Source organism: Ochotona princeps, chromosome 18, assembly GCF_030435755.1.
Source record: "Ochotona princeps isolate mOchPri1 chromosome 18, mOchPri1.hap1, whole genome shotgun sequence".
Lineage (NCBI taxonomy): Eukaryota > Metazoa > Chordata > Mammalia > Lagomorpha > Ochotonidae > Ochotona > Ochotona princeps.
In genome coordinates, this window is record NC_080849.1 from 10601722 (window position 1) to 10613995 (window position 12274).

General features: G+C 39.5%; 1 protein-coding gene across 5 annotated transcripts in view; it reads right to left on the minus strand.

Annotated features, from left to right (window-relative positions):
- Positions 1-12274, minus strand: part of RELCH (RAB11 binding and LisH domain, coiled-coil and HEAT repeat containing) — a 106218-nt gene that overhangs the window by 5331 nt on the left and 88613 nt on the right. For 4 of the 5 annotated variants that reach the window (XM_058677078.1, XM_058677077.1, XM_058677076.1 and 1 more), the window contains 3 exons: positions 8588-8704; positions 4075-4163; positions 1827-1897 (listed from right to left, as the gene is read on the minus strand). In XM_058677078.1, coding sequence (XP_058533061.1) covers positions 1827-1897; positions 4075-4163; positions 8588-8704 — 277 coding nt within the window. Of the gene's footprint in view, positions 1-1826; positions 1898-4074; positions 4164-8587; positions 8705-12274 lie in introns of those variants that run through there. The other variant, XM_058677079.1, reaches the window with a different exon arrangement.

Here is a 12274-nt window from a genome sequence, read left to right on the forward strand (position 1 = left end):
TCATGTCTCTTTTAGAAAACGTGTAAGGCAAGGCTACATGGTATAAATGGATTAATTTTTTTTCTTTTTGGAAGCATTCTAGCTCCTAACTGACAGAAAAATTCTAGAATCCATTTTGTAACCTCAAATTACTGGTCACTTCAATCAGCAGTTAATGAACATTCCAATAACTGGGAGAAGCAAACATTTGTCTTCTCCTAAAAATACACTTCCTCTTACAAGGCAGTCAGGCCAAGAGAAACCTGCCCCAATTCCGGTTATGTCTCAGACCTAGATCAAAATGCCAAATTCACAGGAAACACAGAACAGCATGTTAAACAACATAAGGGAAATGCAATCAGTGAAATTTGGACTATGAAACCTTAAGGGACAAATGATCAAGTTTATTTTTCAACAAGTAAAAGCAAAAAGAGAAGGGATGTCTGTGTGTAGGTGAAGAGACTTCACACACCAACCAACTACAGTTTTAACGTACTCTCCTGTGGATCCCAACTTAAAGAATTAATTGGCATGAAAAATATGTAGGTCACAGATGCCATTTAAAAAGCAATCAGAAATTTGACCAGAGGCTATATAGTTGATGATGTTAAGCAATTCTTACTTGGGTATGAGAATGACATTATGCTTATATTTTTAAGTTTCAAACTTTCTGAGATACGATGCAGAGTATGGGAGAGGGAAGGAGGTGGGACCTGAATGAAACACAGTGGACTGCATTCCCACTTGCTGAAGCCATGTGCTGAAAACATGCGAACCCATTCTACTTTCTCTCTATTAAAACAGTAAGGAAAGCCATGATTATGTAAATAAGTTGTGGATTTAAAACTTTTTTGAAAAAATGTCATATAATAGACATGCTTTTCCTTTTTAAAATCCTTCAAGTAAATTCATGAAATTTCATGTAGGATGTATTTTACACTTAGTTTTTTCCAAAATATAAAATGTTTTCCCCCAAAACCACAGATTTTGAACTAACAATCTCAAGGCACCAAATAATCTTAATATTTAATATATGACAGATGAATAGTTGTTTTATTTTCATGTTAACCTTAGGGATTCTCTGTTCACATCACAAATTTCATAGTGTTTCATTGGGCTTCTATCAAATTTAACTTTCCCTGGCTAAAATGGTAGAGATTTACTGAGAAGCGCACCTTCCATCCTGAAGCCAAACAAAGGGACAAAAGACTACGTGGCAGGAGTGTGTGTGTGTGGTTGTACCCAGACTGCCTGCCAGGGTGAAAAACTTAACCCTGGTAGTCATTCTTGGAGGAAATACTTCGGAGCTCTTCTTAGTCTACTCAAAGATTAACTGTTTAAGTTTACTTCAGTAGCAGTAGCTATATAATCCATTTGTATATATACCACTTTTGCTATTACGCCCAAATTTATTTTCTCACATCTATGTTCACATTCAAAATTCATTGAGCCCTTGAATGTACATAGTTTGGTCTGAAGCATCTTTGACAATAAGGTTCTCAAGTGTATATTGCTTTAAGCAGTGAACAGTTACATCTTATAATTCCTGTCACACATTTTTACTGTTTTGGCCAATGAATCCCATGTCCTGCTACATATGAATGTCTCTTTGAAAGCTTCTGATTGGATCCTTTGGCTGAGTCAGAATGTTGAGAGAAGCAAACAGAGTATGTGGTAGACAACTGAACTCTGGATGCCCTGGGTCATTATGCTGAGATGGTTTATGAACCAACAGCATTTGAGAATCACTGAGTGCAAATAACACAAAATGAGACATTATACTCATCGACAGCAAATGTATACAGGAGTTGATGTTCAGATGAAGCCTTAAAAAAGATAAATTTTACCCTTGAGGCTCTTGCACAGTCTTGTTTTCTACTTTCTGTTCACATTCTTTTATCATAGAACTTAAAATAACCTGAAAAAAATAGATTTACATGAAATAAATCAGTGTAATAGTACAATATTATAGTTTAGTCTAAAGCTTTAAAGAATTAAAAAAAAAGTTATATATTCTTTTGAAAGAGTGACAGACAAAGAGGGAGAAACAGACAAGGATCTTCCATGCTGGCTCATTCCTAAACAACAGCTGTGGCTGGGCCAGCCCAAAGCCAGGAGCCAGGAATTTGGTTTGGCATTCCATATGGTGACAGGGCTCAAGTGATTACCTCTGCCACCCTGCACTACATTCTCAGGTGGCATAAGCAGGAAATTGCACTGGAAACGCAGTAGCTGAGATCTGAATTAACATCAGATGTGTGATGCTGCTGTTGCAAATAGCACTTAAACCTATGGCATCATAATACCAACCCCTACATTTTTAATATCCTCATAATCTAAAAAATCAAACATTTAAGCTCTCTGCTGACTTTTTGACTAGAGAATTCATATTGGATTATTGATTAGGTGCATAAATCTCTTTAAGAGATCTCAATCATATAAATTATTAAAAATTTATTTTGATGATCACTGCCTTCTTTCTAAATCTGATTTTATTCTTCCCTATCTAATATTACAAATACAATGATTGTTCTTTCATACGTTTAGTATATTTATGTCATGATCAAACTCGTATTTTCTAGTAAAAGCCATCCAATTCTATGCCCTTTGTTTTCTCCAGGTTGCAAAAAACCAACTTCGTCTACTTGAATGTCTACACCTGAGACTTAGTATAGCTCTGTGATTGCTAAAGCACACGATGGTGTTGAAGAGGTAAGACCACTGTTGGCAGTGAGTGATGTCAGCTTCTGCTCTCACCAGAAACCGAACAGCCCTCCTGAATTTTCATGGCTCATGGTTTGGGCGCGAAGGTCGCTAAGTAATGACTTCTCATCTACTTCATGTGTTACAGACACTTCGCAGACCCTGAAGAAAGAGACAAGGTCCTTTCCTTGAGGAGTTTATGTTCTAGTAAGGGAGACAGATAGTAAACACCAACAATTGATACATTATAAATAGAAGGTGATAACGGTTTGGAAAAAACCAACCAAACAAAAAATCCAGTAAGACAAGGGATACTAGGCAGGCCTGGCTAAAGATCATTATAAATCATGTGGCGGTGTTAAGAAGATGTTTCTTGGAAAAGATGATATTTAACCAAAACCTTAAAGATGAAAGAGTAACTGCTTTACCCAAAGGGAAGAGGCTGAGCTAATGCTCCGGGTGGGGAGACCTGCTTACTCACGGACTATGTGAGAACTGAAAGTAAGCACAGATTGCTGGGGTGCTACATATAACTGGAAAGTTCAACTGGGAAGTGAATCCGTGGATGAAAGATCTTTTTCTGTCTCTCTGTAACTCTGACTTTCAGATAAGTAAATAAACAAATTTTTATATTTCAGACTGAATAAAAAATAAATGATGGGGTGCGGGGTGGTAGCACTGTGGCAAAGGAAGTAGAGCCACTACCTGAAATGTTGGCATACCACGTGGGTGTCTGTGTGCTCCTTGCATAGAAGACGGCCCGAGTGCTGGGGACCTGCTACCTCTAATGGAGACTTGGCAGAAGCTTTTGGCTCCTGCCTTTGGACTGGCCCCTTCCCTGCTGTTGTGTCCAACTGAGGGGTGAAGCAGTGGATGGGAGGTCTTTTCTAAATGATTTTCAAACAAATAAATCTTAAAAAAAAAAAAAAGGAGAGAAAGTAAAAGACAAACAATGCAATAAAAAATGCAGATAGAGAAACAGAATTCTGATTTTAAGAAAGCTGATAACTATGTACATGATACAATGTAATTAATGAATTAAAAAATAATAAAAAAAAGAAAGCTGATAGCCAGAGATGAACATTTCATAACTAAAAATAATTTCACATACAGTATCTCAGTAAGTTCTCATTATATAAAATGAAGGAGTGTGCGTTATCCTTATTTTAACAAAACAGGGGCTCCAAGATGCTGAAACTCAGTCATTCAAGATACCACAACATGCAAAATAAATAAAAATAATATAAATAAATACAAAATCCAGAAGATGACACTAAGCGCTAGATTTTAAAAAATGAAGCCCAGCACATCATAAAAAAGGCTAATATGAATCATGAAGCTTTGTATGGCAGATACTGTATGGCCATGGCACTGGGAATCGGAGTGGCTCACCTCATGCTCTGGAGAGAGATGCTCCATGTCAGTCCGCAAACATCGGAGACCAGGTAAAAAGTGATTTACCATTAAGTCCTCTGAAATGACTTGAGACAAAGCAGTTAAGGGACTTTAAGAAGCCATGCTGGTATGTCCAGACGAATAGAGGTTTCATACGCAGTACTTGCTATCTCAACAATGCTGGGACAATACGGATCTATTTGCTCAGGGCCAATAACCCCTTTTCAAGGATTACTTCCTATTGAATAAGCTACTTATCAAGGCCAACCGTGTTTGTCCTCACCAATCCATGTCTGTGGTATTCATCATTGCAACATTCTATAACTGTTTATTCATTACCCTATTTAAATGCATGAAACAAGTGCTAAAATGAAATCATGCAATCATCAGATGTTTAAATGAGCATGACCTAAGCATGAAAAGAAAGAAAGAAAACTAATGCTTTCCTGACAACTAAATTTGAAGTTTTGGGGGAAAAATAAATAAATCAAATAGCTTAAAACATTGCTGCTTAATTGCTATTTTTAAAAATTTACTTATTTTATTATTCTATTATATAGTTCAATAGGCTCCAGGATTTCCCAGCTACCATCTCCAGCTGTTTAATTATTATTCATAAGACAACTGTACAAGACTGGGGAAAACATAAACATCTAGAAAAATTCTATACTTAATATCAGAAATGTTTCTGGACCCTCTTCAAAGAACTCTGAAAACTGGACAACAGCATTACAGATACCATTTATTTGAAAGATACTGAACTACAACTGCAGATTCATATAAAAGAATGTCTCAATCCTACATCAAAGGATTGGTAACATTCACTTACATATTTAATGTTAAAATGAGTTATCTAAAATACACATGCATGCCATTTTTCCGATTTTTCATGGTAACTACTCTGTTAAACTGTTGGTTCTGACCGAGTTGGATAGGAGCACTTCTGCTGTAGGAAGATCTGTTGCTGTAGGTTTAGTACTATTCACAGTTCCTAGGCATCTTTGAATTTTAGTTGATTATTTTTGACATTCAACGAAATCAGGATACCAGATGCATTTCTGAAGAAAACAGTTTTGCTCATTCAGACCAATTTTGATACATTATCATGTTATCTTAGTTGCTATCCATTTAAAAATAGCTCTTATTTAGTACTATACTGCATTAAAGTGTAAAAACACCAGTAAATGAATTCTGTTACAAAAAATTAATCTTTCTGAAAAAAATGAATTTCATCCAAAAAAAAATCAGTGCCTTATATAACTACTGTCTTGAGAATTTAGCTCTAAATCTTTCATAAACAAAGCTCCTATAATGAAAGACTTAATAAGTGACCTATACATTCAGCAGGTCTTAAAAATACAGATATCATGTAGTGGAACCAATCGCCATGCACATGAACAGGGCTACAACCTAATGATCATACAGTCTTATTTTCTAGATATGGGGAAAGTACCTCCAAGATGTAAGTAACTGCGAGTGACCTTTGGAACAGTAGCCAAGTCTGACCTAAAGAAATAGGGCTATGGGTTGAGAACTGTATTTGGAGAGAAGAGGTAAATCATAAATCACTCTTGTTTTCCTTTCTTTCTACTCACAACCGGGGCTTACCTTTTGAAATCACACAACTCTTCTTAAAAACTGGAATTTATGGATCGGTCAGTCTCACATATTACCAGGAATTGTATTTCCTTCATTGATAAATTATGCTCAGGAGGTTCCTATCTGCTATATGCTCAAGACATTCACAATTTCATAAAAATGATCGCTATATTTTTACATGGCTCTACTGGAAAGCTTTCCTTAAAAACATAATCAGCTTTGCTGAAACCTCTGCCCGTTAGTGTGAGTTTCGTTCCTATTTTCATGGTGTGTTTAATCTTCTTTCTATGTACAAATCTTTGAAGCGTTTGTCTAAATGCTCATTCCTCAGCTCTTCCCCAGGTTACACATTTTCTAAAATTTTCTGAGATTTTATAAGGCATGACTTCCTGTTAGGTATGCAGTAAAATCTGTGTTTTGATTAAAAGGCACTATTAGTGCTGGATGGAATCCTGTTCCTTTCAGCTTAGAATACGCAGTGGAAGAACAGAAAATACAACGTGAATTCATTAGTGGCCAGACTACTCTGTCGATTTAAGCCTAAGTCCTGACTGATGCACAACTAACCCTTCTAGTATTTTATTATTCTTACTACTATTAAATATTTATTTTATTGGAAAGTCAGTTACAGAAAGGAGAGGTAGAAAGATCCTCCATCCGCTGGTCACTCCCCAAGTGGCCACAATGGCTGGAGCTGAGCTGACCTGAGGCCAGGCGTCAGCAGCTTCTTCCAGGTCTCCTGTGCGGGTACATGGTGCCAAGGCTTTGGGCCACCCTCCACTGCTCTCCTAGACCACAAACAGGGAGCTGGATGCAAAGTGGAGAACAAAGACACGAACCGGCACCAATATGGGATTCTGGGGCTAGGACTAGGGCAGGGCTAGGACGTTAGCCACTAAGCTACCGCACTGGGCCCACACTTTGGCATTTGAACAGGGACTACTGTGAAGATGGTTCTTCCCCTTACAAAAATGGTGTAAACGCTTTTTATTGTATTTACTCCAGTATTATTCTGTGCATACTGAAACATACAATAATATTCATTCTGTGTATATTTCCATGCTCTTTAGAAATAACTACCTTTCTTATTCAGTCAATTTGGATTTATAGATTTTGATCTTTGACTTGTCTAGATAGAGGAACATACCTTTAAAAACTTTTGGCTGTATAAGGTTATACGTTACTGTTTTGTTTAAGCTTTAAATGTTCACTTTCATAAAGCTTAATAAGTAAGTCATTATCTTGTTTCTCTGAAACACAAACTCTGACATACTACTATTCCTTTCTTGTAAGGGTCCTTCTTGCTAATTCAGATGATCAGTTCCTCATTCTGCTTCCTCTATCTTCTCTAAGTCAAAAAGGCCAACAAGATAAATCAAGAATAATAATTAGTTCTCCTTTTAGTGGAATTAAGCTTACAGCAGACACATGTATCACTGAGGCACAAAACTATTAAACTACAGAAGTTGTGATTATAAACTAGACTAATAAAAAACATGGTTAAATTGCCCACATGGTTAGTTTATTTGTAGTAGATTCATAAATAAAACCTCTCAACTATGTATCCGATGAAAGTTTTGCTTGTTTTTAAGATTTTATTTGTATATTTGAGAGAGAGAGAGAGATACACTTACATGTGCCGGTTCATTTCCCAAATGGCCACAGTTAGGAGTCTGGAATCTCACCTGGGTTTCGTGCATGGGTAGCAGGGGTCCAATCATTTAGCTCACCTTCTGCTGCCTTCCCAGCACGTTAGCAGGATGCTGGATGGTTGCGTAGAGCAGCCTGGGCTCGAACCACTGCTCACATGGGATGCTGGCCCCAGCAATGCAAATTTTAGCATTTCCAAAAGGGCACATAGTTCTTTGGCAGACAGCTCTACCTTTCTACTGTCTCTCTTATTTGTAATGATAAAAATAACCTCCTATTGTTATATTACAGCAAAAACAAATGCACATTCTCTTTGTTCATGACACTGAACTGCAACAAAATAATGTAAAACTAAAAATAATCCTGAAAGTTTTCCTTTATGTTGTTTTTTTTCCCCTTTGAAATACAAGGAACCTCTCTCTACAATTCCTGTTTTCCTGTTCCAAGGAACCTCTCTCTACAATTCCTGTTTTCCTGTTCTGATTTTCTGATTATGTTGTCTAGCACATTATTTTACACTTCTATTTGATTTATTTAGCTTTTCTCTCTTTGGAATGCCTATTTCCCTGTCCCAAATCCTCTGATTTTTAATGAAAGCCTAGAAGTTGGAGTTCATGTTGCCTTAATTTTTACTTCCTTCCTGCTTTTATTTTACTATGCACAGGCTAGTTAGGAGAACATGGGTAAAGTCCTTTGCTTCATTCAGTTTTGCTTTTGACTCCGAAAAGCAGAACTTCTCTGGGCCTTAGTCTAATAATACAGTGGCTGACATAGGCCAACATGGTCTCTGACTTTTTTCAGCTCTATAGTTACTGAAGAATAGTCATGTTGGGCTGACAATCTTCCAATAGGTGATCTCTCTGTAAGTGATTTTAGAGTATTCTATCAATATAGACACACATTTTTAAAAATGCCATGACATTTATGCAAGGCTGGGCTGGTTTTTGGTGAGCTGAAGTTTCAGCTATATTTCTGCTCCTTCATTTCTTGATCTGTTATATCTACCTGGCTGACAAAAAAAAATTTCAGGTTAGGAACCTCATTAATGGTTTCAGAGCTATAATTCTGACAAGTACACAGAATTTCAAAATAACTTCTAAAGTATGAAACAACTAGACTAAGGAACAGGGAAAATCAAATCAGACTTTCAATTTTCTATAAAATTGAAGTTGAAGGAAAGTTCTGCTCTCCATATTTGACAAGTCTCATCATAAGATTGTGCTATATACAATGTAGATACACTTGGACAGAGCAAGGATACAACAACAGGAAAGTGCACTGTAGGCTTCGAAAAGATGAGTCGCAATATCCAGTCTTTTAGAATCCACAATTTGTAAGTTGTTCACCAAGGCCAACTTATGTAAATGTGGTATAACAACTACAAAAAGAACAAGTTACATTTTTTATCAAAATCATGCATGCAAAACCACCACACATTTTAAAAGTAATCTTATATTAATTTGTAAAGTTTTCATTCTAAAGGATTATCCACATCCTAAGCTGCCTTTTTTCCCCTCTTGGAAACAAAGTATTTCTTTCTTTTTTCTTTCTATTTTTTTAAAGGTTCATTTCTATTGAAAAGGAAGATCTATAGAGAGAAGGAGTGAAGTGATAGAAAACTGTTCTGCTTGCTGGTTCACTCTCCAAGTGGCCACAATGGCTGGAGCTGAGCTAATCCAAAGCCAAGAGCCAGGAGCTTCTTTCAGGTCTCCCATGCGGTGCAGGGTCCAGGACTTTCGGGCCATCCTCTACTGCTCTCCAAGGCCAGAGGCAGAGAGCTGGATGGGAAGTGGGAAAGCTGGGACATAAACTAGTGCCAGTGTGGGATCCCAGCAGATACAAGGCGAGGATCCAGCCACCAGGCTATTGTGCTGGGCCCAGAGAGTATGATTTCAAAATAAGAAGTAACCTGGGAGAAACAAATTATAGCATTGTCATTAGTACCAAATTACAGAGATATAAATGCACAAATAATCTACCTCTTATGTTACTTATTCTTACATGCAAGATAGTTTAAAAAAATAATTAATTTGTTTGAAGAGCACAAAGAGAGGGAGAGAGAGTGGGGGGCGGCGGAGAGGGAGCCAGGGAGGGAGGGAGGGAGGAAGGAGAAGAGAGAGAGAGAGAGAGAGAGAGAGAGAGAAAGAGAAAGAGATCTTCCATTTAGTAGTTCACGCCTCAAAATGGTGGCAAAGGCCAGGGTTGGGCCAGGCCAAAGTCAGGAATCAGACATTTTTTCTGGTATCCCATGTAGGGGCAGGGAACTAAGCACTTGAAAAATCCTCAGCTGCTTTCCCAGGAGCATTACTAGGAAGCTAAATCCCTTTGAAGCTGGTCCCTTTGAAGCAGTTGTTGCTGTACCAGGTGAAATTCATTTTTCTCCTAACCATGCCTGAACAGCCCAGCCAGGGCTTCGAGTGTTCTTGCATAGCAGGACGCAGTTTTCCCAACCGGGTTAGACCCACGGGTAGGGCGCACCTCACCAAAGGTGGAGGACTGTTCTTCCAACCCAATGCCAACATCAGTCCCAAGCTTATTTTTTAAAATAAAACTAAATACTACCATTGCTTTTAAATAAAAGACAAACATGTTTTCTTTGAATAACACATTTCACTCCCTCATAATACTATTAGTTTCCCAAATTCTAGGAAAGAGAAATGTCAAATACCACTCGTGGCTGTTGCAAGTCATTCCATGGGCACAAAATCCACCCCACACCACAAAAAAAGAGCTATAAAAGCCTGCCAAAAGTGACAGCTTAAGAAACAATTGATTGGGCCCGGCGGCGTGGCCTAGCGGCTAAAGTCCTCGCCTTGAACGCCCCGGGATCCCATATGGACGCCAGTTCTAATCTCAGCAGCTCCACTTCCCATCCAGCTCCCTGCTTGTGGCCTGGGAAAGCAGTCGAGAACGGCCCAATGCATTGGGACCCTGCACCCGCGTGGGAGACCCAGAGGAGGTTCCTGGTTCCCGGCTTCGGATCTGCGCGCACCGGCCGTTGCGGCTCACTTGGGGAGTGAATCATCGGACGGAAGATCTTCCTCTCTGTCTCTCCTCCTCTCTGTATATCTGACTTTGTAATAAAATAAATAAATCTTTAAAAAAAAAAAAAAAAGAAATGATTGAGTAGCAATGAGCTGCCCATGTGCCCAAGACAGCCAGCTGAATACACTTCAGTTGCCTGGAACCAGAGTTCTTTGGAAAAAGAGCTTCAGGGGCAGCTACTGTTGTGTTGTTAAAATCCAACAACAAAAAAAACCCCTGAGGATAGTGTCACAAACGCCCTTCTTGGAGGAATTTTTGAGTTGTCAAAACTAAAACTCAAGGGGAACTCTAGCGAAAATAGGGCTCAGATCTCCAAGCATTCAGTTGTGGGCTTCACGCTCTGGCCTCAACAGTTCAGGCCTCAACAGTACCAGTGTCTCTGCGAGCGACTTGCTAACACGAGCTGATTTTCTTCTCCACTGCTAAAGCTTACCTTCCTGGCACTCTATCTGCTCATGCACGACCCCTTCATTACTTGGCTCCTGAGTCTGATTTTCATAAACGCTGCCCTCAGAAATGCAGCAGTCATACGGCACAACATTGCCTTAAAATTGCTTGCCCAGAAGACAAACAGATAGGAACTGAACTTCAGACTAGAGGCAGTTAAAAATTATAAAAATTTCGCAAGTTCTCAAGATGTCAGAAATTTAAGATAACATTCAAATTTCAGTAAACAGTTACTGTCCTAGACTACCATATCTGACTAATTAGGTCATTGAATTGTTAACCCACCAATTGGAGACAGCTGATTAAAGCAGTTGCATTAAAAAAATTTACTTGAAAGTCAGAGTTATAGATTTTCCACTGCTGGTTCACTCCTCCAATGGCTGCAACAATCACAGCTATGCCAGACTGAAGCCAGAGGCAGGTGCTCCATCCGGGTCTCCCATGCAGGTGGCAGGTGCTCAAGCACTCAGGCCATTTTCTGTTGCTTTCCCAGGAGCATTAATAGGAAGCTGCATCACAAGTGGAGCAACAGGACTTGAACAGGTACTTGTGTTGGAAGCGCTATCCCAGGCAGTGGCTTAACTCACTGCACTATAACATTTGTCTCAAGCGGTAGGATGTTAAAAACTGGGAAAGGTTTATAATTTACATAGGCATAATTTTAAAAATAAAGATAAATACACAGGAATTGTAATAAAGTTGTATTTCAGGGCATAGCATGGTGGTATAGTAGACCATCTGCAGTGTTGGCATCAGATATGGGCACCAGTTGAGTCTCAGGCACTCCATTTCTGATTCAACTTCTTGTTTATGGCCTGGGAAAGCACAGAGGATGGCCCGAGTGCTTGGGCCTCTACACTCATGTGAGACCTACAATGGGCTCCTGGCTCCTGGCTCCCACCTTCAGACCAGCTTGGTTCTGCACATTGCAAATACCTGCAGTGAACCAGTGGATGGAATATACTCTGTCTTTTCTTCTCTCACTGATACTCCTGTTACTTTTATATTCCCAAAGGGAATTATCTATAAACACATCAGGTTAGAGGGAATTATATCCACCAGCATACATTAGGCGCAGGTCAGGGGGGCAGATCAGGCTGAACCAGTTCACATTACCTGCTGACGAATCTGAGTACCAGAATGGAGTGTGGGTTGGGGCCAGGTTTGGCCGCAACACATATTAGTACTCATTAGGGCTGGGACTGGGTGCCAGCTGGGCTGGGCTAGGCTGTAACCCTCACCAGCATGAGCTGGAATAGGGGCTGGGCTGGGCTGGGCTGGGCTAGGCTACAACACCCACTGGCAAACACCAAGGCGAAATGGGCCGTGCCAGACCGGGCCACAGCACCCAACCAGCACACGTGAGAACCAGGCAGGGAGGGAGCAAAGCTGGCAGGGGGAATGCGGAGGGTCCCCCTGCTGGACAACCACTCCCACTGGAGAGCATGAGCTGGAA